General features: G+C 52.3%; 3 protein-coding genes across 3 annotated transcripts; all 3 read right to left on the minus strand.

The window, feature by feature from the left end:
- Positions 1-495: 495 nt before the first annotated feature.
- Positions 496-2,730, minus strand: HOXB5 (homeobox B5). Its single transcript, XM_064399871.1, has 2 exons — positions 1,898-2,730; positions 496-898 (listed from the first exon to the last, which is right to left on the minus strand). Exons 1-2 carry the CDS (start codon positions 2,445-2,447, stop codon positions 651-653), a joined length of 798 nt encoding a protein of 265 aa, XP_064255941.1. The 5' UTR covers positions 2,448-2,730; the 3' UTR covers positions 496-650.
- Positions 2,731-4,110: 1,380 nt separating this feature from the next.
- Positions 4,111-8,723, minus strand: HOXB6 (homeobox B6). The gene is made up of 2 exons (XM_064399874.1): positions 7,809-8,723; positions 4,111-5,864 (listed from the first exon to the last, which is right to left on the minus strand). The coding sequence occupies exons 1-2, from the start codon at positions 8,224-8,226 to the stop codon at positions 5,605-5,607; spliced, it is 678 nt and encodes a 225-aa protein (XP_064255944.1). The 5' UTR covers positions 8,227-8,723; the 3' UTR covers positions 4,111-5,604.
- Positions 8,724-18,995: 10,272 nt separating this feature from the next.
- Positions 18,996-23,413, minus strand: HOXB7 (homeobox B7). The gene is made up of 2 exons (XM_064400107.1): positions 22,918-23,413; positions 18,996-20,050 (listed from the first exon to the last, which is right to left on the minus strand). The coding sequence occupies exons 1-2, from the start codon at positions 23,315-23,317 to the stop codon at positions 19,797-19,799; spliced, it is 654 nt and encodes a 217-aa protein (XP_064256177.1). The 5' UTR covers positions 23,318-23,413; the 3' UTR covers positions 18,996-19,796.
- Positions 23,414-23,768: the final 355 nt, after the last annotated feature.

Below are 23,768 nucleotides of genomic sequence, written 5' to 3' on the forward strand. Positions count from 1 at the left end.
ATTTTTGTTGGTTTTTAAAGACTTTTTCTCTGCGACTGTAGTGCAGGAACCCCCGATTTTCGCTTGGGCAGAGAAAAACTCACCCAAGAGCAGGAAACTCGGAAAAAAAAAGGGTGGAGGAAAAAAATTTAAAAAAAAAGGAAGAAAATCCCAACAAATAAACCAACAACCGTATCTGTTCTGGATTTATAAATAAGTTATAACATTCAAAGGGCTCACAGAACACATGCTAGCTTTCCAGAAAGCACCAAGAGAGCACGGACACAGACATTTAGAAGAACAACGAGAGCAGGAGGAGCATCTGGAAATAAAATTTAATTTTTTTCTTAAACAAACAAAACAAAACAAAAAAAAACTTCCAAAAGAGAGCACGCCACGAGCGGAGCCCTGGGCTCGGGGTGCCCCAGGAGCTGCTTTTAGGAGCAGTCAGCCACACGCCGAGCAGGAGGTGCGCAGTCCTCCCGAACTACAGACCTGCGGCCGCTCCTTCATTTATTTCACTTTATTTCATCATTCACTCGGGGCTTTTGTTGCGTTTTTGGGGTTGGTTTGATTTTTTTTTTTGTTTTTTTTTTGTTTTTTTCTCGCCCGCCTCCTCCTCTTCCTCGTCTTCCTCTTCCCCTCGTCCTCCTCTCGGGGGCTGGGGGGTCTCAGGGCTGGAAGGCGCTGCCCGCCGAGGCCAGGCTCATGCTTTTCAGTTTGTTATCCTTCTTCCACTTCATCCGCCGGTTCTGGAACCAGATTTTGATCTGGCGCTCGGAGAGGCAGAGCGCGTGAGCGATCTCTATTCTCCTCCTGCGGGTGAGATATCTATTGAAGTGGAATTCCTTTTCCAACTCCAGGGTCTGGTAGCGAGTGTACGCTGTCCTCGCCCTCTTCCCGTCTGGTCCAGTCATGTCTGGGTAACACGGACAACAGCGGGGTTTGCGTTTGCTCTTTCTGCTCCCATCGCCTCTATTTTTCACCTATTTTTTTTTTTAATTTTAAACCTATTTTTCGCGCTTTTTAAAAAAAATATATATATTTTTTTAAACAGCGGAAAGCTGCGAATTGCCCCCAAATAGCAGCACCCCCCCTTCCTGCCTCTCGTTTTTCTCCCACCCCCCCGGCACACGTGTGAAACCCCCCACCCTCGGCCCCCCCAGAGCCGCGTCCCCGCTCCAGGTCCATGATTTGAGCTCTGGGGAGCTCTGGGGAGCTCTGCCCTTCTCCTTCGCTGCCGCCCGGCCGCTCCCGGCGCTCCCGGCGCCTTTGGTGCCGCTTTTTCTCCGCCAGAACAGCGGGAACGGAGCGCAGGGAGCGAGCTGGGGGGCGGCTCTGCCTGCCCGGGGGTCTCGTGGCGGGGCCGGGGGGTTTGTCAAGGGCACGTCGTCAGGAATGAACGCGGAAAATCGGGGCAGGACGGGGCCGCGAGCCCCATCTGCGCCTCCGGTGCCGTTTTAATGGACAATTCTCGCCTTTCCACCCCCCCGCACCCCACCCCGAGGAACACCCCCCTGGCCTCGGTTTTTAAATCGCCTTCTCCCACCGCCCGCGCGGTGCTAGGAGCTTTAAAAAAGCGCCGGTTTGGCGGCGGGGAGAGCGAAAGGAAAATAAAATCGCCCCCCACAAACACACACACACACGCAGACCCCCCTTGCAGGCGCCAGAGGCAGCTTGAGAGCGAGAAATACAAAAGCAATAAATAGCTGCGATTCTGATCAAAGCGCCTCCGCGGAATAAAGGGAAGGAGCGAGGGGGAAAAAAAAGGCAGAGGGGCTGGGGGGGAGGAAAAAAAAGAGGGGAAAGGGGGGAAAAAAGAGAGAGAAACAGCGGAGAAAAAGAGCGAGGTGGAAGGTGGGGGGGGTGTGCGGCAGAAAATAAACAAGCACAAGGACGGAAAAAGAAGGAGCTGTACCATGGCTAATGTGAAGTTTCCTCATCCAAGGGAATATCTGAGGTGCCTGCCCTTCTGTCGCTGCCGTGGAGGTCGCGATGGGCTCTGCCTGCGCTCGGGGGATGCTGCTGCTTATTGGAGTGCCCTCGTCGGCTCCCGAGGACGCGCTGGTCTCGTCTAGTTCTGTGAAATTTGTGTTGGTGGTGCTGGCAGCCGGAGCCGGCTCGGAGGGGGACGGGGCGGGTTTGCCGCCGTGGCTCTCGCTGTTGGAGCAGGGCAGGGAGTCGGGAGAAGATAAGGAGCAGCTGGACGCCTGTCTAAACCTGCTCTCCTGAGCTGGAGAAGGGAAACCGCGGGAGCTCTCGCCCACAGCCCCAAAGTGACTGGAGGAGGCTGAGCGGTTGATGCTAAGGTCCATCCCATTGTAGTTGTAGCCATAAGAGCTGGAATGCATGGTGCTTGAATCTCTGTAAGAACCGTTCATGGAACTGCCGGTCCCATAATTTAGTAACTGATAGTCGGGGCCATTTGGGTAGCGCCCTGAGAACGAGTTTACAAAGTAAGAGCTCATTTGGGTTATTTTGGAGGGCTTGATTTGTGGCTCGTGGTCGTTATAACCCCGTGCTTGACGATTTATGATGTATTAATGAATTATAGCGATGCACTGTACTTCGTTTTTGCTATGTATGCGGCCAAATATGGGGGGAGGGTGGGGGGTGCGTTTGGGCGTCACGTGCTTTTGTTGACCAGTCGTAAATTCTCACTGATGACCTCAAGAGGTAATTCATGCTCTATGGTTACAAATAATGACGAGCGCGGAGCCGCTCCAGGCCCGAAGTCGCCCCCAAATCCGCGGCCGCCATCGCCCCCCGCCCGGGCTGAGCGCGCCACCTGCCGGCCGCGCCGCCGCGCCGCACCCGGGCCGCCCCCTCCTCTCCCCAAAAAAAGAACAAAAATCGGAACCCCCCCGCCACCCCCAGCTCGGCCCCGCTTCGCTAAAAATGAGAAAAATACAAAAAAAAATACAACGCGGCCGGCCGCGGTGGGGAGGGAGGAGGGGGCGCGGCGCCCCCCGGGCTCGGGGGGGCTCTGGAGGAGGCTCGGGGTTTGTGGCGCTGGGAAAGCGCTGCAGAAGTTTGGGATGAGGTTTTGGGAGGCCTCGCTGGGCGTCCGGAGTTGGAAGGGGTGGCGAGGAGCTCAGCGTGGTTTTGGGGAGGTTTCTCGGCGGAAAAGTCGAGGTTGCTTCAGCCAGGAGTTCTGGAGGGGGGAAAAAAACTGGGGGAAAAACGGATGTGAGAGAGGAAAAAGAGGCGAAATCCGGCCGGTGGGAATGGTCGATAACGCTGGTTTTTAGGATGTTCCTGCTCCCGAGCAGTTCCACGTCCTCCCTGAGCCTTGAGCTGCGTTTTCCTTCCCGTTTGTTGACCCGCAAGGAGCACCGGGGAGCAAAAGCGCTCGGAAACCGGGGAGAAGGCTGGGCACGAGCTGAGCTTTTCGGGCATTGCTTTCCTTTTCTTCTTCTCCTTCTTCTCTTTTCTCCGTCTCTTTCCTTTTCTCAGTCTCTTTCCTTTTCTCTTTCCTTTTCTCTTTCCTTTTCTCTGTCTCGTATTTTTTTAATTTTTTTTTTTTTACTTTTTTTTTTTTCCTCCTTCCGAGGCACTTTAGGAATTTCGCGTTGCTCGCCTGCAACTCATTGGGAATGATGCGCCATATTGAAAGTGACATATAATTATAATAATTACGGGCAATGAAAAGCGTGGCAATAATAGTAAATGTCCTACAGCTGTGAAGCTTCTGCATGAATTGATTTTAAAAGTGGCTGACATTAAAAGCGGCTCGTGGCGCGGGGGGGACGCGCTCCCACCCGGGGCTTTCTGGTGGCCACGAGCTGCTCGCTGCTCGCCTTTTCCCCCCCGCGCACATTCCCGACCCCGCCACCTTTCCAGCCCGTAATCCCCCAGCTGATAAAAAAAAAGAAAAAACAGCTTCTCCTCTCATTCCATTCCCCCGAAACGCAGGGGAAAGTTGGAGATTTCGCAAGAAAATTCCTGGGTGAGGAGCACAAAACCTTGCCCGTCCCATGGCCAGCCAAGCCAAGGAGCCGCCCGCAAGAGAAAATAAAAATCCGCCCTTCTCAAGAGCTGAATTCAGAATTTTCCCACCTTTTCCCCCCCCAGTTTAAACGGGCCATGAGAATTTCTTTTTTCCGGGGTAAATTCCCTGGAAATCTGGAAATTTTTAATTTTTTTTTTTTATTTTTTTGCGCCACATTTCTCTTTGATTTGGGGGCGCGGAGCGAGGGAGCAGATGTTTGAAAGATGCTGGGCAAATGTTAGGTAGCTTTGGTGGATAAATGAGAGCGTATTTTTGCCCGTTTCCTTGATTTATTATGGAGATGGGACGGCGTTTCGTCATAACTCTTTGTACTGTAACAATAAAAAAAAAAAAGAGAGCGAGAGGGAGAGAGCGCGGTGCTGGAGGCAGAAATGTCAGCCAGGAAACGCTCCTGGTGAAAGGGCTTCCATTGCACATCAGAGCCAAAAAAAGGGGGGAAAAGCAGATTTTTCTGCCCCCTGAAACTCCCGTGCCGCGGAGTTGCGCGTCCTGGAGGATCAGGGGGCATCGTCACGAAAATCTCCTTTTCACCCCCTGGAAAAGGGGAAAATGCCCTGAAAAGCAGCGCTAATAATGACAGGGGAGGGGAGTGCGGGTGAGATCGAAGACTTGGCTTTTATTAGAGAATTCCATGTTCATACCTAAGACAAACTCCAAACACAACACGTACAAAAATTAATAAAATAGAACTTTCTGTCGCTGTTCTTCTTCTTTTTTTTTCTTTTTTTTTCTTTTTTTTTTTTTTTTTCCTGCAGCCTTGTAGGTAGTACTCGTTCTTTCAGTAGATTTTTTCCTTTTTAAAATAAAAAAAATAAAAAGGCAAAAAAGAAGAAAAAAAAAACCCAAACAAAAACAAACACCCCAAAACTAATTACAAAGAACCCCAGGGTTTGATTAATTTACCAAAGGAGTAAAAAAAAAAAAAAAAAAAGAAAGAAAGTGAAAAACCCAACTTATGTCAACCGTGCATGAAACATTTTTACAAAATTAGGACAAGAAACACCCCAAATGACATATATTGCAGCACTTCCATTAAATACAAGAGTTAGCAGATTACTAACAGTGACACCAAGGGTAGAAACACGGCTAGGAGTCCTTTTTTTTAATTTTTTTTCTTTTTTTCCCTTTTTTTCTCTTTCCCTTTCTTTCCCTGCTTCTCCCTCTCCACCTCTTCACTTTTTAATTATTATTGTTATTATTATTATTCCATTTCATGTGTGGGAGGGGGGGCGGAGTGGGAGGGAAAGGGGCAAAAACCAAAAATTCAAAGCGCAACTAAGAAGCCTGATTAGTTTTGTGTGGTTTTTTTTGTTTGTTTCTGGACAAAATCATCGGGAATTGGAGCCCAGGGCGTTGGTGGCCCAAACCCGGTGGCGGTGGCCGCGGCTGCGGGGGCTCGTCCCCCCAAGGAGCGACTTTTCCCCCCAGCCAGCCCCCTCCCCTCTTCCCCTCTGCTCTCACACTCCTCCCTCCCTAAATCCCAATTTTTTATGGCGTTTTGCGCGTTTTAAATAACTTTTTAAGCGTTGGCGTTGCTTTTACTCTATTTTTTGTTGTTGTTATTGGTTTGTTGTCGGCGGTGGTGGTTGGTTTTTGTCGTCGCCGCTGCGGAATCACTCGGCCGCCTTCTCCTCCTCCTCCTCGGCGCTGAGCTGCGAGGAGCTGAGCAGTTTGTTCTCCTTTTTCCACTTCATGCGGCGGTTCTGGAACCAGATCTTGATCTGGCGCTCGGTCAGGCACAGCGAGTGCGCGATCTCGATGCGGCGCCGCCGGGTCAGGTAGCGGTTGAAGTGGAATTCCTTCTCCAGCTCCAGGGTCTGGTAGCGGGTGTAGGTCTGGCGGCCCCGGCGGCCGCTGGGCCCGAAGGACGAACCTGCGGGACCCGCAGAGAGCCAGAGTCACCCAAAAAATCCCCAAAGGATCCGGGGAAGTGGGGGGGGATGGGGGGGAAACACTAAAAAAATAGGGGAAATATTTAAAAAATAGGGGAAAGGGGGGGGAGTATTAAAAAATAGGGGGGAAATATTAAAAAATATGGGGAAATAGGGGGGAATATTAAAAAATATGGAGGAAATATTAAAAAATATGGAGGAAATATTAAAAAATATGGGGAAATAGGGGGGAATATTAAAAAATAGGGGAAAAATATTAAAAAATAGGGGAAATAGGGGGGAATATTAAAAAATAGGGGGAAATATTAAAAAATAAGGAGAAAATAGGGGGAATATAAGAAAATGGGGGGGAATGGGGAAACAGGAGGAAATAAGGGGAAATAGAAGAAATGAGGGGGAAATAGAAGAAAAAAGAAGAAAATAGAAGAAAATAGAAGAAAATAGAAGGAAATAGGGGGAAACGGGGGGAAATAGAAGAAAATAAGGGGAAATAGAAGAAAACAGGGATCAATACAGGAAAAACAGGCAGAAATAGAAGAAAATGGGGGGAATTAGGGGAAAATAAGGGGAAATAGGGGGAAATAGAAGAAAACAGACGGAAATAGGGGGAAATAGGGGAAACTTGGGGAAATAAAGGGAAATAAAGGAAAATAAGGGGAAGTAGAGGAAAATTAAGAGGAAATAAAGGGAAATAAGGGGAAATTGAGGGGAAATGAGAGTAAATGAGAGTAAATAAAGAGGAAATAAAGAGAAATGAGGGGAAATAGAGGGCAAAAGGGGAAACAGAGGGCAAAAGGGGAAATAGGGGAAGGGTGAAGGGGAAGAGCGAGGTCGATTTTTGGGACGGTGGGGAGGGGGCCGCGCCTTCCCAGGGCTCTGCGCAGCTCCGGGAGAAGCGCTCGGGGCGGCCCGGCCGGGCAGGGGGGGTTTAAGCCGGGCTTGGGGCAGAGACAAGGCCAGATCCATCTTATTCCGGGATGAGGGATCGCAAGGTGTTCTCGCCCCCCCGCGCCGCGCCCCGGCCTGCCGGCAAAGCCGTAATAGATCGGGGCATTTAAGCAATAATGAAGTGAATCGATCTGCCCGGAGTCCGCATTAAAGAGGACACAACACTTGATGTCCCCGCGCTAATGGACATCAATTTGGAACTTAAAAGGCAACAAATGCATCTAAACATGGCGAAGGAGAGCGGGAGGCTTTTATTATTCCTCACCCCCCCCACTTATCTGGGTTTTTTGGGTTATTATTGTAATTCTGATTGAGGAAACAGCACTTAAAGAAGTCATATATCACCGGGGCAGGGGGGAGCAAACCAGGAAAATCCTCCCCAGGCGGACTTTTCATTACGTGCGAGTGGCATTAAAAATGCAACCGTCCGCCTTCAGATATTTAAACACTTTTTATATCATTTAATTCCGGCTCGGGGAGAGAGAGAGAGAGGGAGAGAGAGGGGGAGCTGCGCGGGGCGCGGGTCGGGGCTGTGTGTGTAAAGTCATCCAGATCTGATTCAGAAAAGATATCTCCCTGTGCGTGTGGGGCACAGACAGAGACAAATCGCTGTAGCTGAGTGACACGCGAACAGGAATGTGGCAAAAAAAAAAAAAAAAAAAAAAAAAAAGAAGAGGGAAAAACAACCAAAAAAGAGGAGAGAGTGGGACAGAAATTCAGAAATTCAGTTCTGGGGCTGAAGCGTTTCTAGCTCGGGGTGGAGGGGGGGGAATCTCGGAGCGCTGGGAAGTTTTGGTGCGTGTTTGGAGCCCGAGTTCCCCCGCTGGAAGTTTGGGCTCTAAAAGTTGAACCTTCCTCCTGCTGCTCCCCTCGCTCGCTCTCTCTCTCTCCCTGGCGGTAACAAATAAGAAAAGGGAGTGGGGTTGGGGGGGGGGGAGGAGATTGATGCATTTATTTCTGCAAAAGAGTAAACTCACTATTGCAAGAGTTCATCCGCTGCATCCAGGGGTAAACCGGCGCGGAACACTTTTGCTCCTCGCTCTCTCCGAACGCACTTTTGCTGTGCGCGCAGTCCGCCTTGCGCGGCTCGGCGCCGAAGGAGGGCACCTCGTCCAGGCTGGGAGGGGCGCACGCAGGGTCCTTGTCCCTGAAAAAGCCGCCGGGCCCATAGTCACAGGCGGAGCCGCGGCCGCCGAACGCTGCTGCGCTGCTCTGCTGGTAGTAAGGAGAGGAGGAGTAGCCCTTGTCCTGCACGCCCGAGGCTCCATAGGTGCTGGGGTAGTGCCTCAGAGGATCCGCGTAGCCCGAGGGATACAGCGGGATCTGTCCCAGGAAGGGCTCCTGCCCCGCCGCCAGGCTCACCGGGAAGGTCGAGTTGACAAAATAAGAACTCATCGGAAAGGAGAGAGAGAGAGAGAGAGATTCCCCCTTTTTTTTTTCCTCTTTCTTTTTTTTCCTCTTTCTTTTTTTTTCTTTTTTTTTTTTTTTTTTTTTTTTTAATCCTTGTGTGTGTGTGTGTGCGTGTGCCGTCCTTTTTAGCCCGGGCTTTATGATTTGTTGTGTTTTATAGTCCAAGTGGTTTAGCTATTAGTGGTATATCGGAGATTGGGTTTTAGCTGAAGGGAGATGGCGTGGTGCCAGCGAGGGACACAAGGAAATACAACCATCTGATCACGGGCTGACCAATAGCAGGCGCCTGAGGTTGCAAAATAGCACCCATGAGGAGCTGAGATTGCACCAGGGACCCCCAAGAACAAACCGTCCACCCCCTTTTTCCCTCCCTTTTAAACAACAGAAAGGCACCCCCTTAACCAAATATATAATATCTGCCGAAAGGAGCCTTCTCCCGGCGCGCTGCGAGCTTCATAAATAAATAAACGTGCGGTCCCCCCCTCCCCTCCCCTCCTCCTCCTCCTCCTCCTCCTCCCCTCTTCCTCTCCCTCCCCCGGAGCGCCCGTCCGCGCGGATGGCGCTGCGAGCGCCGAAATCTTTATATTTGCACCCAAAAACTGCGCGCGGACCCCCGCCGGAGCCGCGCGGAGAGGGGGAAAAGAGAGAAAAAACAACAAAAAAAAAGTTAATTACTGGCGCTGGCCAAACTTTAACCCTCGCGGCTGCCACTCGTCCCGGAACGCGGGAGCGCCCGGCGCGGAGTTCGGGTGGGAACGGGGCAGGAAAATGAAATTAAAAGTTGCTTTGGAGCCAAGTGGGCCAGGAGGAGACCCCGCGGCCGGGCTGAGCTGCGCTCGCTCCGCCAGGAGAAATCGCTCCGGACAACTTCGGCCGCTCCGCTCGGCGCTGCGCTAATTACCGCCAATTAGCGCTGCCCGCTCCGCGCTCTGCCTGCGCCGCGCCTCCGCGCTTTGCCGGCGCCGCAAAGCTCCGCGTTTGGGGGCAGAAATGGGGAAATGGGGCATTTCCCCCGGGCCGGGCCCGCATTGTGCCCTCTCGCGTGTTTTGTTAGTGCCAGACCCGCGCCCGACCTTGTGTGGCCAAAGCCGGGCCCGGGCCGAGGGGAAAAGCGGAGTTTGTCCGTCCGGGGGGCTCGGGAGCGCGGAGCTGCCGCTCCGACCGCGCCTGGGGGTGCGCAAGGTCCGCGCCCCCCCTCGAGCCCGCCCGCGCCACTAAACACCGATTTTTGTCCGTTTAAACCCCGCAAAAGGCAGCGCGGAAAGTGCCCGACCCTCTGCAGGATCCGCTTTGCCCTGGTTTTTAATTCTTTTTTGGGGTTTTTTGTTTTGGTTCGCCCGGATTTCCTCGCTTGGCTCTACCTGCGCATCCCCCCCGGAGCTCCTCGCCGGCTCAAGGTGGGGTTGAAGCTCCTCTTGCTGCTTTTTTTTCCCTTTTTTTTTTTTTTTTTCTTTTTCAAGGGGGAAAATCAGTCTCGGCAGCAGAAAGGCGCCGCCAAAAAACAAACAAATAAAATTAAAAAAAAAAGAAAATGAAAAGAAAAAAGGAAAAGAAAATGGGAAAATTAAAGAAAAAAAGGAAAAGAAAAAAGGAAAAAAAAAAGAAAAAGGGAAAAAGGAAAAGGAAAAAAGGAAAAGAAAAAGAAAAAAAGGGAAAGAAAATCCACCTAAATGAACCCCAGCAGCGTCCCCCCGATCAGCCGCGTTTTATCACGGGGTTGTTTCCTGTCCGAATTTGTAACCATCTGTCTGTCGGGGCTGAGATACCTCGAAATCTGTGAATTGTGAGCGCCACAAATCTAGAATTACACATCCTCCGCGGAGCTGCCAGCGCGGCTGCCGCTGCCAGGGCCGGGCGAGGCTCCGAAAAGCGGGATCTGATTACGAGGCATTGATCGAAGCTCGTGTTTACGGCAGCCCGGCCAAGACTGTTCCGTGCCACGGCTGCGGGAACATCCCGGGCCCGGCGCGGTGCTCAGAATTCAAGGAAATAACAGGCCGAGGAAGTGGTTTTGCAGCCGCCGCCCCCTCCCCGGCCGATATCTCCGATTTTTGTTCTTGCAGAGTTTCCCCTTTGTGTGTGGAATGCACCCAAAGTTGCCAGGGTTAAAAATTAAAAAAAAAAAAATCGGGAAAATTTTTTAAAAAATTAAAAAGAGGCTGAGAGGGAGCGATGAGGAGAGAAGAAAGGGGGGAAAAAGGGGGAAAATGTAAAAAAAAATACTGGGTTAAGAGGCTTTGCAGTTGGTGCGCTGGAGGAGTTACGCAATTTTTGTGGCTCTGCAAAAAAAAGCCTGAGATTATCAGGCGCGAGCAGCCCCTCATGCAAATTTTTTTGGGCAGAGAAATGGGATGTCCTGCTCGCCCAGCTCGTGAGGAACAGCAATCCGCCGGAAAAAAATGTTTGTCCTGGTGTTTTTCCGCCGCTCCTGGCCGCCGCTCTGCAAATAAATCCCTCGAAACAGTTTGGGAGAGCATAAAAAAATAGGGGAAAAATAAAATATCGCACGGCGGCAGCTCGCAGGGCTGCTCGTTATGATAATTTGTGGTCGAAAGGGGCTCTTTGCAGAGTATTTTTTGGTTTTAAAAGAAAATAAAACCGCGCTAATTGAAGCCGGCCGCTCGCTAATTGCGCATCGCTGACATCTCTGGAGATTAAAAAAAAAATCTTTCCTCTCCCTCGACCCTAGCGACGCTTCCTTGGGGCAGGAGAAGGGACAAACTTGACTCCCAAGGTGGGAAAAAGCCCCGGGGCCGCCCCGGTTTCCCTCGTGGCCCGGGTCAGGCCCGCGCTGTAATTGATTTGCCACCTCTGCTACATTTAAATTCGAGCAGGGGTCTTAAAGCGCACTAAATCTCCCGCAATTGAGCGCTCGGCTCAGGGGTGGTTCCCGTTCCCCGTCTGAAGACGGAGTTTTGAATTTAAACCGCCTCAGGTCCCGAGCCAATCCGGATTTGGGCCATTTCTGTCGATTTTGGACGCCCCGGCTCCGGCGGGAGGCAGCAGGGAGGGCTCAGGGTAGCCCTGAAGTTAAGCCGGGCTTTGAGGGCGCCGAGGGGCTGGGCTTTAATCACATTTTGGCCTCATTTCCTCAAAAAAACCCCAAAATTCGAGGCTCGAGGTCTGCAGAGGAGCAGTAAAGTGGGGAGGGGGCTCGGCTTTAATCACATTTTGGCCTCATCTCCGCAAAAAAACACCCAAAAAATCCAGGCGCGAGCTCTGCAAAGGAGGGGCAGTAAAGTGGGGAGGGGGCTCGGCTTTAATCACGTTTTGGCCTCATCTCCTCAAAAAGAAACCCCAAATTCCAGGGTCGAGGTCTGCAATAGGAGCAGTAAAGTGGGGAGGGGCTCGGCTTTAATGAGATTTTGGTCTCGTCTTTAAAAAAAGAACCAAAAACCCCCAAAATTCCAGGCGCGAGCTCTGCAAAGGAGGAGCAATAAAACGGGGAGGGGCTCGGCTTTAATCAGATTTTGGCCTCATATTTAAAAAAAAAACCCCAAAACAAACAAAAATCCAGACGCGAGGTCTGCAAAGGACGAGCAATAAAGTGGGGAGGGGGCTCATCCTTAATCAGATTTTTGCCCAATATCGTCAAAAAAACCCCAAATTCCAGAGTGGAGGTCTGCAAAAGAGGAGCAATAAACGGGGAGGGGGCCCGGCTTTAATCAGATTTTGGCCTCATGTAAAGAAGGAGCGATAAAACGGGGAGGGGGCCAGGCTTTAATCAGATTTTGGCCCCGTTTCCTCCAAAAACCCCCAAATTCCAGGCCGGGCTCTGCAGAGGGGCAGCCGAAGGTGCAGCCCCCAATTTCAGCAGCCCCCAATTTCAGCCTCTCCCTCCTGGCAGCCTCGCTCAGGCGTCGGGGCATAAATAAAGATAAACAGAAGTATTTGGGGCGCGGACAAGTTTTTTTTTTTTTTTCTTTTTTGTCGCGTGGTTTTCCTGGCCAGCAGCCCCGGCAGAGCCCAGGGATGAGGGGATTAAAACAACACCCAAATATTTGGCCAGGCCGGCAGAACAGAGCGCGGCTTGTGCGGAGCTGGAGCCGCTCCGGGCTCGGTGCTGCTGGCAAAGTTCCGTGCCGTCGCTTCCAATATTAAAAAAAAAAAAAAAAGAAACTCATTTTTAAACTATATTTTTTAAATTTTTTTTTCCTTCTATTTTTTTTTCACGGGGAGCTGGAATTCCCGACCCTTCTGAAGTGAGATCGCAGCGGGGGTTTCCCCACCGAGGGAATTATTGCGGCCATAAAGTCAAGCCAAGAGCACGAAAACAGTTGAAAAAAGCCCTTGTTCTTGGAAGTCAGACACAGAAAATCCATTGGCAGCCGCTGAGCCTGCCCTGCAATGCTCCTGCACACCCCAAATCGCTTCGCAAAATAAACCCGAGCTGCAGGCTCGGAGTATTTAAAACAATGAGCCCCGAAGGTGTTAAAAAAAAAAGAAAAATTAAAAAAAAAAAAATCGCCTCTCTCCCAGCGCAAAGTTAATTTCCAGCAATTTAAGTTTAATTTACCTGACTTCCCGTGCAGTGCATAATAACCTGGCTAATGGCAGCAATAATAATCTGCCATTGTTCCATTAGGGAGCGCGGCTAATTATTAACGCGAAAATCAGAAACAAGCGGGGGGAAGGAGGGGGGGAGAGGGAACCCAAGCGCCCCCAGACCCGAATATCCCCCGGGAGGGGCCCGGGGGGCGCGGGGGCTCGGGACGGGGAGCAGGGCAGGAGAGGCGAGCGGCTCCGGCGTGGGGAGAATGACAGCACGGAGCGGCTTCGGGGGCTGCTCCCGCCTGCAAACCCATCCATTTCCCTCCTTTTTAAATTTAGTTATTTACTTTATTTTCCCCCGGCAGCCCGGAGCCTCCGAGCGCGGCACTTTCTGGGGGAAAAGCAGAATTATTCGGCACCCGAACAGTTGCCAGGAAACTGCGGGGCAGGAGGAGAAAAGGAGAAGGGAGAAACCGAGCGGGAGGGAGGGAGGGAGGGCGAGAGGAACCTTTTAAAATAACAGGCTCGCATTGTCCTGCAGCGCCTACAGTAACTTAAAAGTGACCCCTCGTCTGCCCCTGTCCCCAGCAGCCAGCGCAGCCCCCCCGGACCCCTCCCGGGGTGGCCACGGCGAGCCAGGAAGGAGCCAAACTCCCCTGCCTGCCGCTTCATTGCAATTTATTGCGTTTTATTGCAGATTATTGCCCTTCATTCCTTGATTTTTTCATGTTATTTTATTATATTTCTTTGTTATTGTTTTTATTTTATTCCTTCTTTCTTTATTTTAATCTTATTCCATTTTATTCAATTTTTGTATTCCATTGCATTCCATTTTACTCCATCTCATTCCATTTTACTCTACCTTATTCCATCTTATTCCATTTTATTCCATCTTATTCCATCTTATTCCATCTTATTCCATTTTATTCCATCTTATTCCATCTTATTCCATTTTATTCCACCTTATTCCATCTTATTCCACTTTATTTCTTCTTTCTTTCTTTCTTTCTTTCTTTCTTTCTTTCTTTCTTTCTTTCTTTCTTTCTTTCTTTCTTTCTTTCTTTCTTTCTTTCTTTCTTTCTTTCTTTCTTTCTTTCTTTCTTTCTTTCTTTCTTTCTTTCTTTCTTTTTCCATTTAATTTCATTTTATTTCCGCTTTTTCTTTTTTTTTTTTTTCTATTTTTCACCTTTTTTTTTTTTTAATGATGAGCTGCCAAACCCCGCCGGGGCCCCTCCGCCCATCACGGCCCCTCCGCGTTCCTCCGCACCCGCGCCCCGATCCCGGGGGATTCTCGAGCTCATCCCTGCGGGAAAACCTCGGCTCGCTCCCACCGCCCCCTCCCCAAAAATCCGAATTTCCAGGCGGAACAAAACCCGCGGGGGCTCCGGGGGGAGGGGAAAGCTGCGCTCCCCCCCCGCGGGAAGAGAGGAGGGGTCAGCCCGGGAGGGGGCTCGGGGCTGGGGGAGCCCCCGGTGCCCCCCGGTGCCCCCCGGGACCCCCCGGGACCCCCCGGTGCCCGCGGGCCGCCGCTGCCGACGGTAGATGGCAGCAGACGGCGCGGAATGGGCGAGCCCCGGGCCCCGCCGGCCTTTAATCCGCTTTTCCCGAAATGAACCGGCGGGGTGGAGCTGCCAACTCCCCAAACCACCCCCAAACCCCCCCAAAATCACCCCCAAAATCACCCCCAGCCGCAGGGCTCGGGCTCGCCCCGCGCCGCTGGGAAGTGTTAAAAATCCATTTCCACAAGTGGTTGCCCACCGAGAATCGGCGCAAAAGCGACGTTTCTGCCTTAAATTGTTTCTTTCTGATTTGGTTCTTTCATTCCCTGCACCAACAGGAATTAAAAAAACACCACAGCGAAAAGATGCGGGGAAAGGGGGAGCGGGAGGATGAACCCGCGGATTTTATCAACCCGCGGTTTTTATCAACCCGCGGATTTTATCAACCCCCTCGGCCGGTGATTGATGAAAAATGTAACAGGTTCGGGGAAGAAACCGCCTTTAAAAATGTCCTTCTGTTTATTACTCGCCATCATTTACCCTCTCGCACGCAATATTCGGCCCGAGATAAATCGGCGCGTCATAAAAGGGTTTGTGCTCGAATCATGAATCTGCTCTGCCTGCGTCCCGCTCCTTCCTTCTCTTATTTAGCAACCACCTCGTAACGGCAGCGATTAACACAAATATCCCACAGCCCGCCCTTGAAACAGCGAGGAAAAATAGCAAATAAAGGAGATGAAACCCCCATTCCTCCGGAGGAATATTTCCCTTCAAGAGCAGCGGGGTTTGCGCGGAGCCTCGGCCGGGCTGGAACCCCAGCCCCAAAGCCCCGCCAGAGCTGCAGAACGCAATTAAAACCAAGGAGCTTTATTGCTTCCCCACGTCAGCTTCATTTGGGAGTTGGGGAGAGAGAGAAAAAAAAAATCACAATGAGAGAATGAGAGCGCGGCGCTCTGCGCTGGCTTCATTCTGATTTTTTTTCCTCTCCTCCTTTTTTTTTTTTTTTTCCTTCTCCCCCCTCCTTTTTTTGTTTGGTTTTTTTGCTTGTTGTTGTTTTGTTTGGTTGTGTTTGTGGCAGCGATTTTCGGATTTCCTCTCCCCGAAGGAGAAGCCGCCCCCACGAGAGCAGCACGAACCCCAGAGCCAGCCCGGCTCCCCCAGAAGCTGCGCCAAGGGACCGCAGCCCTGCCCCGACACCCTGCCAGGGGAGGAAAACCCCAAACAGCACCCAAACCAGCGAAATAAAACGCGACACCGCCCGCGCAGGGCTCGGGGCTCGGCCGAGGCAGGGGCTGAGCCAGCCGGGGCTGCGAGCGCTTCCTCGCACTGCGGGCTCCAGGTGACCTTACCCGGCTCCCTCCTCATCCTCCCAGCCCCTTTTCCCCTTTTTCCCCCTAGTTCCTATTTCTTTTCTTCGTTTTTCCTCCGTTTCTGCCTCGCTTTTTCTTTTCTCATTCTCTTTTTCTTTTCTCGTTCTCTTTTTCTTTTCTCGTTCTCTTTTTCCCCTCATTATTTCTTCCTTTCCTCCCCTCGGTTTCTTCCTTTCCCCCTTTTTTCCGCCTTTATTTCTCTCGCTCTCCTCTCAATTAATTTTCCTCCTCTTCTTCCACCGCTATTTCTGTCTTTTCCTCACCTCTAATTTCCGCTTTTTTCCGGCTGGAATTGCCGCTTAAACAGATCCCCAAACCTTTCATTCCTCCCTTTTTCACCACCCCACCCTTTCGCATCCTCCCCTCCCCGCGCAGGAGGAGACGGGGACGAAACAGGAGAAAAAAAGCAGCTTGACAAATCCATTTTTTCAATGAAAAAACAAATACAGAACACAGCTATATTTCCATCTATAACAATAAACGAAGAGAAACGCATTCTTCCCTTACCTTTTGCCGTCCTCGTCTGGGGCAGGAGTGGGAATTTGGGGCCAGGAGAGATCAGCCTTGGCTCATCTGTTGCCTGACAAATATTGTCCCAGCCTGAGAGCCGTCCATCGCCTCCCGGGCTCCGCAGAGCCGCTCGCATTTTTCTGTCCCTTGCCCGGAAAAAGGAGCAGCTTCCCCCCGTGCCGAAGGCGCGGCCGGTGCGGGATCCCCTCGGCCCCTCCATCCCCACCGAGACCCCAAAAACAGCGGGGAAAATGGGCGGGGGGGGGGAGTGGGATTTAAAAAAAAAAAATTTAAAAAATATTAAAAAATTAAAAATAGCGGGGAAAATGGTGGTAATAATTAGGGGAAAAAAAAAAAAAAAAAAGAAAAATTGGCTGGAGGTGTTGGAGGTGCGGGAGCGGAGGGGGGAGCCCGGGGTGCGTGCGGCCCCCCCTCCCCTCGGCCCCGCTTTACCCTGCCGAGCTTACACACAAAAGTAAAAAAATGCAAAGAGAGAGGGCGAGAGCCCTATAGAGGACACTGATCCGACCCAAGGTGCAGCGGACAGAAGAATGGTGCAATATAACCACATGGGAAATAATAAAAAGTTCATGTTCACGGTTAGCAGTCCACATGACCGGCTCTGGCCAATCCCAGAACCCAGCCACTCATAAAGTTCTATCACAAAGTTGTAAATTTTCATAAAACAACAAGGAATTTATTGCATTTCTTCATGACCGGTTTAACAGCAGTCTTTTTCTTAGCCGCCATCTTTTTTTTTTTTTTTTTTTTTAACAAAATAATATTCTTTTTAAAAAATTATCCAAAAAGAGGGGTCGGGGATTTTTTTATTTTTTATTTTTTCACCCCTCTCACCCCACCCCTGGCTTAGATATGGGGGGGTCGTTGGGGACAAAAAAAAAAAAAAAAAAAAGGAATAACGCCTGAAATTCCGGAACAATAAAACCCCCCCAGAATAAAGAGCTGGAGGTTTGGAATGGATGGAAACGGGGGAAAGGCGCAGTAAAACAGCGGGGTTCGCGATTTTGGCCTCAATTCCCCTTTTTTTGGGTCACAATTGGGATCTTTTAGGCTGAAAGGGGAGATCGGGAGCTTGTGGGGGGAGGAAATAAAGGCAGGAAAAGCCGCGGGCAGCGCTCGGGGGGCTCCGAATCCCCCGGGACCCCGCCCTGCCCCGGGGCCGATTTTGGGGGCCCCCCTGGCCGATCCCAGCCCGGCTTTGCCCTTTTTCCCTGGAATTCGCCCCAATTCCCGCTCGCCCCCAGCGCAGAGCCCCGGCCCGGGGAGGGGGGGGGGCTCCGGGAGCGACAGAGGGGCCAGAAAATTCTGGAATCGCTTCATTTTTTATTGGTTTCACCCCCACACCCCAGCGCGGCTCTGCGGGCAGCGCTGCTGCGGAAAAAAGGGATTTTCCCCCTCATTTTCCCTGGATTTCCTCCCCCATTCTCCCCAGATTTCCCTCATGATCCCTGGATTCCCCTCTGATTTTCCCTGAATTTCCCCCCTCATTATCCCTGGATTTTCCCTGAATTTCCCCCCTCATTATCCCTGGATTTTCCCTGGATTTCCCCCCTCATTATCCCTGGATTTTCCCTGGATTCCCCTCTCCTTTTCCCCGGATTTCCCTCTCCTTTTCCCTGGATTTTCCCCCTCATTTTCCCTGGATTTTCTTCTCATTTTTTTCCCTGGATTTTCCCCCTGATTTTCCCTGGATTTCCCTCTCCTTTTCCCTGGATTTTCCCCCCGATTTTCCCTGGATTTCCCTCTCCTTTTCCCTGGATTTTCCCCTCCAGACGGGAATTTCGGGGGGAAAAGCGGCCGAGCCGAGCCTTTAATAATTACGGCATTTCCCTAATTAGGGACAGCAGCGAATCTGGGGGCGCGCAGGTCCCTGACGTGGCGCCGCATTTTTGGGGAAAAAAAATAATAAAAATTTAAAAATGAGGATGCGGCGGGGCACGAAATCATCGGGGGGAGGTGAAAAAGGAGCGAGGGGAGGAAGAGGAGGAGGAGGAAGGTGCGGGGCTGCCACCGCCAACTCCTCCCTGAATTTGGGTTTATTTAGTTTATTTTTTAATTATTCTTTTGATTTTTTAATTTATTTTTTAATTCCCTTCCCTCCGCATCTCGCTCAGCCCCGCCGAGTGAAATTCCGCGGAGCCTCCGCGCCTTTATGGGCGGAGGAAATAAATAAATTAATTTTCAAAAAGATAAAAAAAGGCGGGGAGGGGAGAGCCAGGCCGAGGCGCAAGTGCTCAAACTCACTCGCCTTTTGTTTTGCCTTGTTGATTTTTTAAATTTTTTTTTTCTTCTCCTTCTTCCCCCGCGTTTAATTGCTTTAATTTATTTTATGCGCGCTTTGATGCTCGGCGTTATTTGGTGCTAATGAAAGAGTTGCAGTCCGCAGTAAAGTAATTGAAGGGCGGAGGGAGAACCTTAAAAAGAAAATAATAAATAAATAAAATGGCCAAAGGCGCGGCGCAATGGATCGGCTCGGCGCAAATTAGTTCGGAGGAGAAGAGAATTGAAGCGAGGAGCGGGGAGATTATTTGGGGCCATTCTGGGTTCTTTAAATTCCTTTTTTTTTATTATTTTTCCTTCCTCAGGAATAATCCCAGCGCAAGCACAGAGGGAGAGGGGAGAGAGCCCAGCCCGCATCTCCAGAGCCCCGAAAATCAATTATTTCTCGGGAAATTCACCAAATCTACGGAAGAAACACCGAGATCTCGAACGGATCGGCTGGGCCAAAGAAAAGGAGAGAAATGTGGGTGATAAATCGGGGTAAAAGGAAATTTCATCGCCTTTATTTCAAAGCCATGCCAAAAAATCTGTTTTTTTTTTTTTTGTTTTTAATGAGCCAAAGAGGGAGGCACCCAACGCGCTGTAGGTGGTTGGAGATCTCCTTTTTATTTCAAAGAATAATAATCACGGACGAAAGAAAATAATAATAATAATTATTATTAATAATAACAAAAAAGCAACGCGCCGCCATTAAATAATTTGCTACTTTGATATACAACATTTGACGGAGCACAATATTAATTCCTCTGCTTTTTCTGTCTTTTTTTAATTCTTTTTTTTCCTTTTTTTTCCCCCCCCGCAGAGGCTCGAACAACGAAGGTAAAAATATCCACAGACGAAAGAGCATCGCGAGGAGAAAAGAACCACAGAGGCTGCAGGGAGGACGGAGGAATAATAATAATAATAATAATTCATATTCTGTACAGGACTCTACGCGCTAAATGGAATTTGCATTCGGGCTTTCGGGTCACATTTCCTAAATTAAAGGTGCTAAACACGACCACGTTACTTCATAACCCCCCCGAAAAAAAACCAAAAAAACCCAAAACCAAACCCCGGTGCACAGCGAGGTACAAACGACAGCGATTTACAAACCACTGCTGCTAGAGGAAGGCTCACATAGGAAAAAACGTCTCTATGCTGACTCTAAAGCCACATTGAATAGGTAGATATTCTATGGTACAAAAAGGAAAAAAAACCAAAAAAAGAGACTCTAATATAGGTAGTATTCTCTCTCAGTGTCATCAAACACAAGGTATCACTCCTAGGGGTTATTATCGATCCGCTTATCATTTATTTTTATATATAGTCCTTTTTTTTTATTTTTAATGCGTGTTTTTGCCTTTTCCCCCCTTTTTCCCTTCTCTCTCTTCCTGCATCCACCTCACTCCTCCTCGTCCTCCTCGGCGTCTGCCTTTTCCTGCCCGCCGGAGCCGGGGCAGGCGCTTTTATTTTCCTTTTTCCACTTCATGCGGCGGTTCTGGAACCAGATCTTGATCTGGCGCTCGGTCAGGCACAGCGCGTGGGCGATCTCGATGCGGCGCCGCCGGGTCAGGTAGCGGTTGTAGTGGAACTCCTTCTCCAGCTCCAGCGTCTGGTAGCGGGTGTAGGTCTGCCGGCCTCGTTTTCTGTCCGTCCCTGCCGAATAAACGCAGATTTGGGTCAGCTCGGGGGGTTTTGGGGGCGTTTTTGGGTTTTTAATTGTTTTTTTTGGGTTTTTTTGCCGCGTTGTTGCGCAGCGCAAAAACTGCTCCTCGGCGGTGCCACCCAAAATCCCGGCCTGGGTCAATATTTCCTTTAATTTGGAGAAAATTTTATTTTTTTTCCTGCTGCTCGAGGTTTTCCTCACCTCGCCCTGGCGGTTCGCAGCCCCCCAAATCCCCCAGACACCCCAAATTTAATTTCCCCGAGTCTCGGGGCCGGCGCGGCCTCACAGCCAACAACAAAGTTCACGAAGTTTCCTGCCCTGCCAGACTCCGGGTTCCTGCCTCGGTTTTCAGCCAGACCCCAGAAATTGGGGATGGTTTTGGGGGGAAATGAGCGCGGGGACAGAGAGGGGGGGACAGAGAGAGGGGGAGACATCTGCTCCCCCCGGAACCCCGCAGACTGCTCTGCCCAAGCTGCCCCCGGAGCTGTGCCGGCTTTTCGCCCTTCCAGGGGATGTTCGGGGCATTTTGGGGCTCTCAGGGGGTCTCTCCACCCCCCCCAGGCCGCGCTTTTTTGGGGTGTGAGGACGGGAAGAGCCCCAGCTCGCCCCCCAGGCTGGCCAGCAGCCTCCGGCGGGGTCTGGAAAGGGCCCAGCTCCTGATTTTCCCCTCCGCCCGACATTTCCTGCATTCCTGATTGGGAATTATTCTACAATCTGGTGTTTGTGATCGCGGGGTGTAAACTCTGCTCGGACGTGTTCTTCCCCAGGGCAGCAGCCCCCGGCCTCTCCTCCCCGCCTTCCACCTCTTCTCCCCTTTTTCCTCCCCCCAAACTCAACCTTTCTTTTTTTTTTTCCCTTTCCTTTTTTTTTTTTTCTTCTTTAAGAAGAAAAGATCCAGTCATTAAAAGGAAAAGGAAAAAAAAAAAAAAAAGAAAAAAGAAAAAAAGGGAAAATAGGCCTGGCTAAGCTGTAAAGCAAAAATGTGCAGGTCGTGGAATGCGGGTTGTAAAATCCGCTGAGCACAGAGCCATAAAGCGCCGCTGAATGGGATGACAACTCTATCTCTGCCGGCCGCTGGAATTCCACCGGCGGGATCGCACCCCGGCCACCGGCAAGGGGGGGCCGCAGGGCCGGGACCCCCCGTCTTACGCCCCAAGTCGAGTTTTTGTGGGTTCAGGCTCAGCTGATGCCAGAACATCCAGGTTTTGGGGGTTTTTTTTGGAGGTTTGCTCTCTTTCTTTCCAGTGCTGATCCCCGCAGCGTCACCGGCTGCAAGAGGAGAGAGCGGGGGGGGCTCCTTAAATCTAAAGTCGGATAAAAGCAGAGATGAAGTGTTTACGACCAGAAATATTTGCTCTTTGATAAATCAACTGTAAAAGCGGATGAGTGATGGGGCAGGTAATGGGAAGAGGTGACCACCAAATAAGAGCGAGGGGAGCTCCTGCCGGCCCGAGCGCTCTGCCCCGGCTGCTGCGCTGCCCGGCTCCCTCCGGGCCGGCCTGGGCCGCGCTCCGAACGAGCCCCGGCCTCTCCCAACGAGCCCGCTCGCGGATTTTTCCGCGGCCGCGGAGCGGGGATGGCGCTCCCGAGCTGTGGCTGGAAAAGGAGCGCACGCCTTGGGTCCCCCCAGGCGGGACAGCAGCGCCTTTCTGCCGCTTCTGGGCATCCCGGGGGGTGAGGAGACCCGGGCACCGTGACCGGCCCCGGGCACCGTGAGCAGCCCCGGGCACCGTGAGCAGTCCCGTGAGTGGCCCCGGGCACCGTGACCGGCCCCACGGGTACCGTGAGCAGCCCCGGGCACCGTGAGCAGCCCCGTGAGTGCCCCGGGCACCGTGACCAGCCCCCCGAGTGACCACAGGCACCGTGACCGGCCCCACGGGCACCGCGAGCGGCCCCAAGGGTGGCCCCGGGCACCGTGACTGGCACCACGAGTGACCACAAGCACCGTGACCGGTCCCACGGGCACCGTGACCGGCCCCACGGGCACCGTGACCGGCCCCACGGGCACCGCGAGCGGCCCCGCGGGTGCCCCGGGCACGGAGCGGGGGCAGCGCCCAGCCCGGCCCCGGAGCGCTCCCGGGGGCAGCGGGGCCGCGCCGGGACCCCTCCCCGGCGGGGGAAAGGGATATTTATTAATGGTTAATTGACGTTAATGCCCCGAGACGGAGCGCGCCGGGCCCCGGGGGCGGCCCCGAGGGTCGGGGTTTGTGCGGGGCCGGCAGCGGGGCCGCCCCCGGAGCCCCCCCGGCTGAGCAGGGCGGGCTGGGCACCGCAAAAGGGATTGCCGCGGGGGTTGTGGGGCAGGAGGCGTCCCCCCTTTATCCCGTACCACCCCTCAGCCCTCCCGGAGGAGCCGGCGGGGCTTTCCCGGAGCTGCTGTCCCGGCACCGGGGGGCTGCCGGACGGAGCTCGGGACCCCCAAAGAAACCCCCCCCGGCCCTCAAAGCGCCCCCAAGGCCAGTTCCGCCCCCGATCCACCTCCCCATCTGCCCAGCTCAGCCTGCGAGTGCAGCGGCAGGAGAAGGGGCTGCCCGCGATGGCTGCGGCTCCGTCTGTCCCCTCCCAGACAGACAGACGGACGGACGGACACAGCCCCGATAAATATTTAAAGCTAAAAGCGCGGCTTTATGGCCGGGTGGGGGGAGGACAGGAGGGGCTGGGGGTGTGCGGCTCTCCCCCCCACCTCTCTTTCCGAGACGCATTTTCAGTGAAACGTCACGAAAGGAGCTGGGGACGACCCCCCCCCCCAACCCCCCCCCTCTCCCTCCTCCGCCACCCCCCGCGCACGCCAGCAAATAATTCACACTCCCCCCACCCCCGACCCCCCTCCCCGAGCCCTCCCCCTCCCCGCGCGTACCTGTGCTCCTCATCCAGGGGTAGATTCGGAAGTTGCCGTCGCCCTGCAGCTCCGCGTCCCGCGGGTCGCCTTTGCCGCAGCTCTGCTTGGGGGCGTCCGCCGGGCACATCACGGCCAGGTTCTGCTCGAAGGGCGAGCAGTGCACGTTGAAGGAGCCGGGCTCCAGGCCGTAGCCCGAGGGGTACACGCTGGGGGGCTGGGGGTGCACGGAGCTGCCGCCCGAGTAGAGGCCGGGCATGGAGGCGGCGAAGGGAGGCGTGGACGCGGCCCCATAGCCCGCTCGCTGGCTGTTGGAGGCGAAAGCGCAAGAAGTTTGCTCGGGAAAGACTCCGGATGGGAAAACCGAACTTGCGGCTTGATATTTGGAAAATAAAGCATTCGCATAATACAATGAACTCATAATTTGGCCGGGTGATTTGTAGGTCGGGACGTTTTAGTGTCGGTTTTACGAGGTACCGTGATATATTACGGAATTAGAGTCCAGATTTACACCAAAAAGGAGCCTTTTTCCTCCCGGCCCCGGTGACGCGCGGGCACGTGGCTGCGCCGGCGCCAATCGCGGGCCGCCCCCTCCTCGGGGGCACGGGACTGTGCGGCTGGATTTATCAAATATGATAAATAATTGATGCCGTATAAAACCCTGCGCGATCCCTGCTGCAAGGGGTGAAATTGTGCTGGAGTCGATAAGCAACCTGTAATCAGTTTTCAGCTCGGAGCGAGGGAGAAAGGGGGGGAGAAAAATTAAAAAAAAAAAAAAAACATGAAGAAGGGGAGGGGGTTACAAGCACGTTGCTGACAAACCAGCGAGGCTCTCTCGGTCTCTCTCTGCTGGAGGAAAGGGAAGGGACTTC

Source organism: Passer domesticus, chromosome 27 (assembly GCF_036417665.1).
Source record: "Passer domesticus isolate bPasDom1 chromosome 27, bPasDom1.hap1, whole genome shotgun sequence".
Taxonomy (NCBI): domain Eukaryota; kingdom Metazoa; phylum Chordata; class Aves; order Passeriformes; family Passeridae; genus Passer; species Passer domesticus.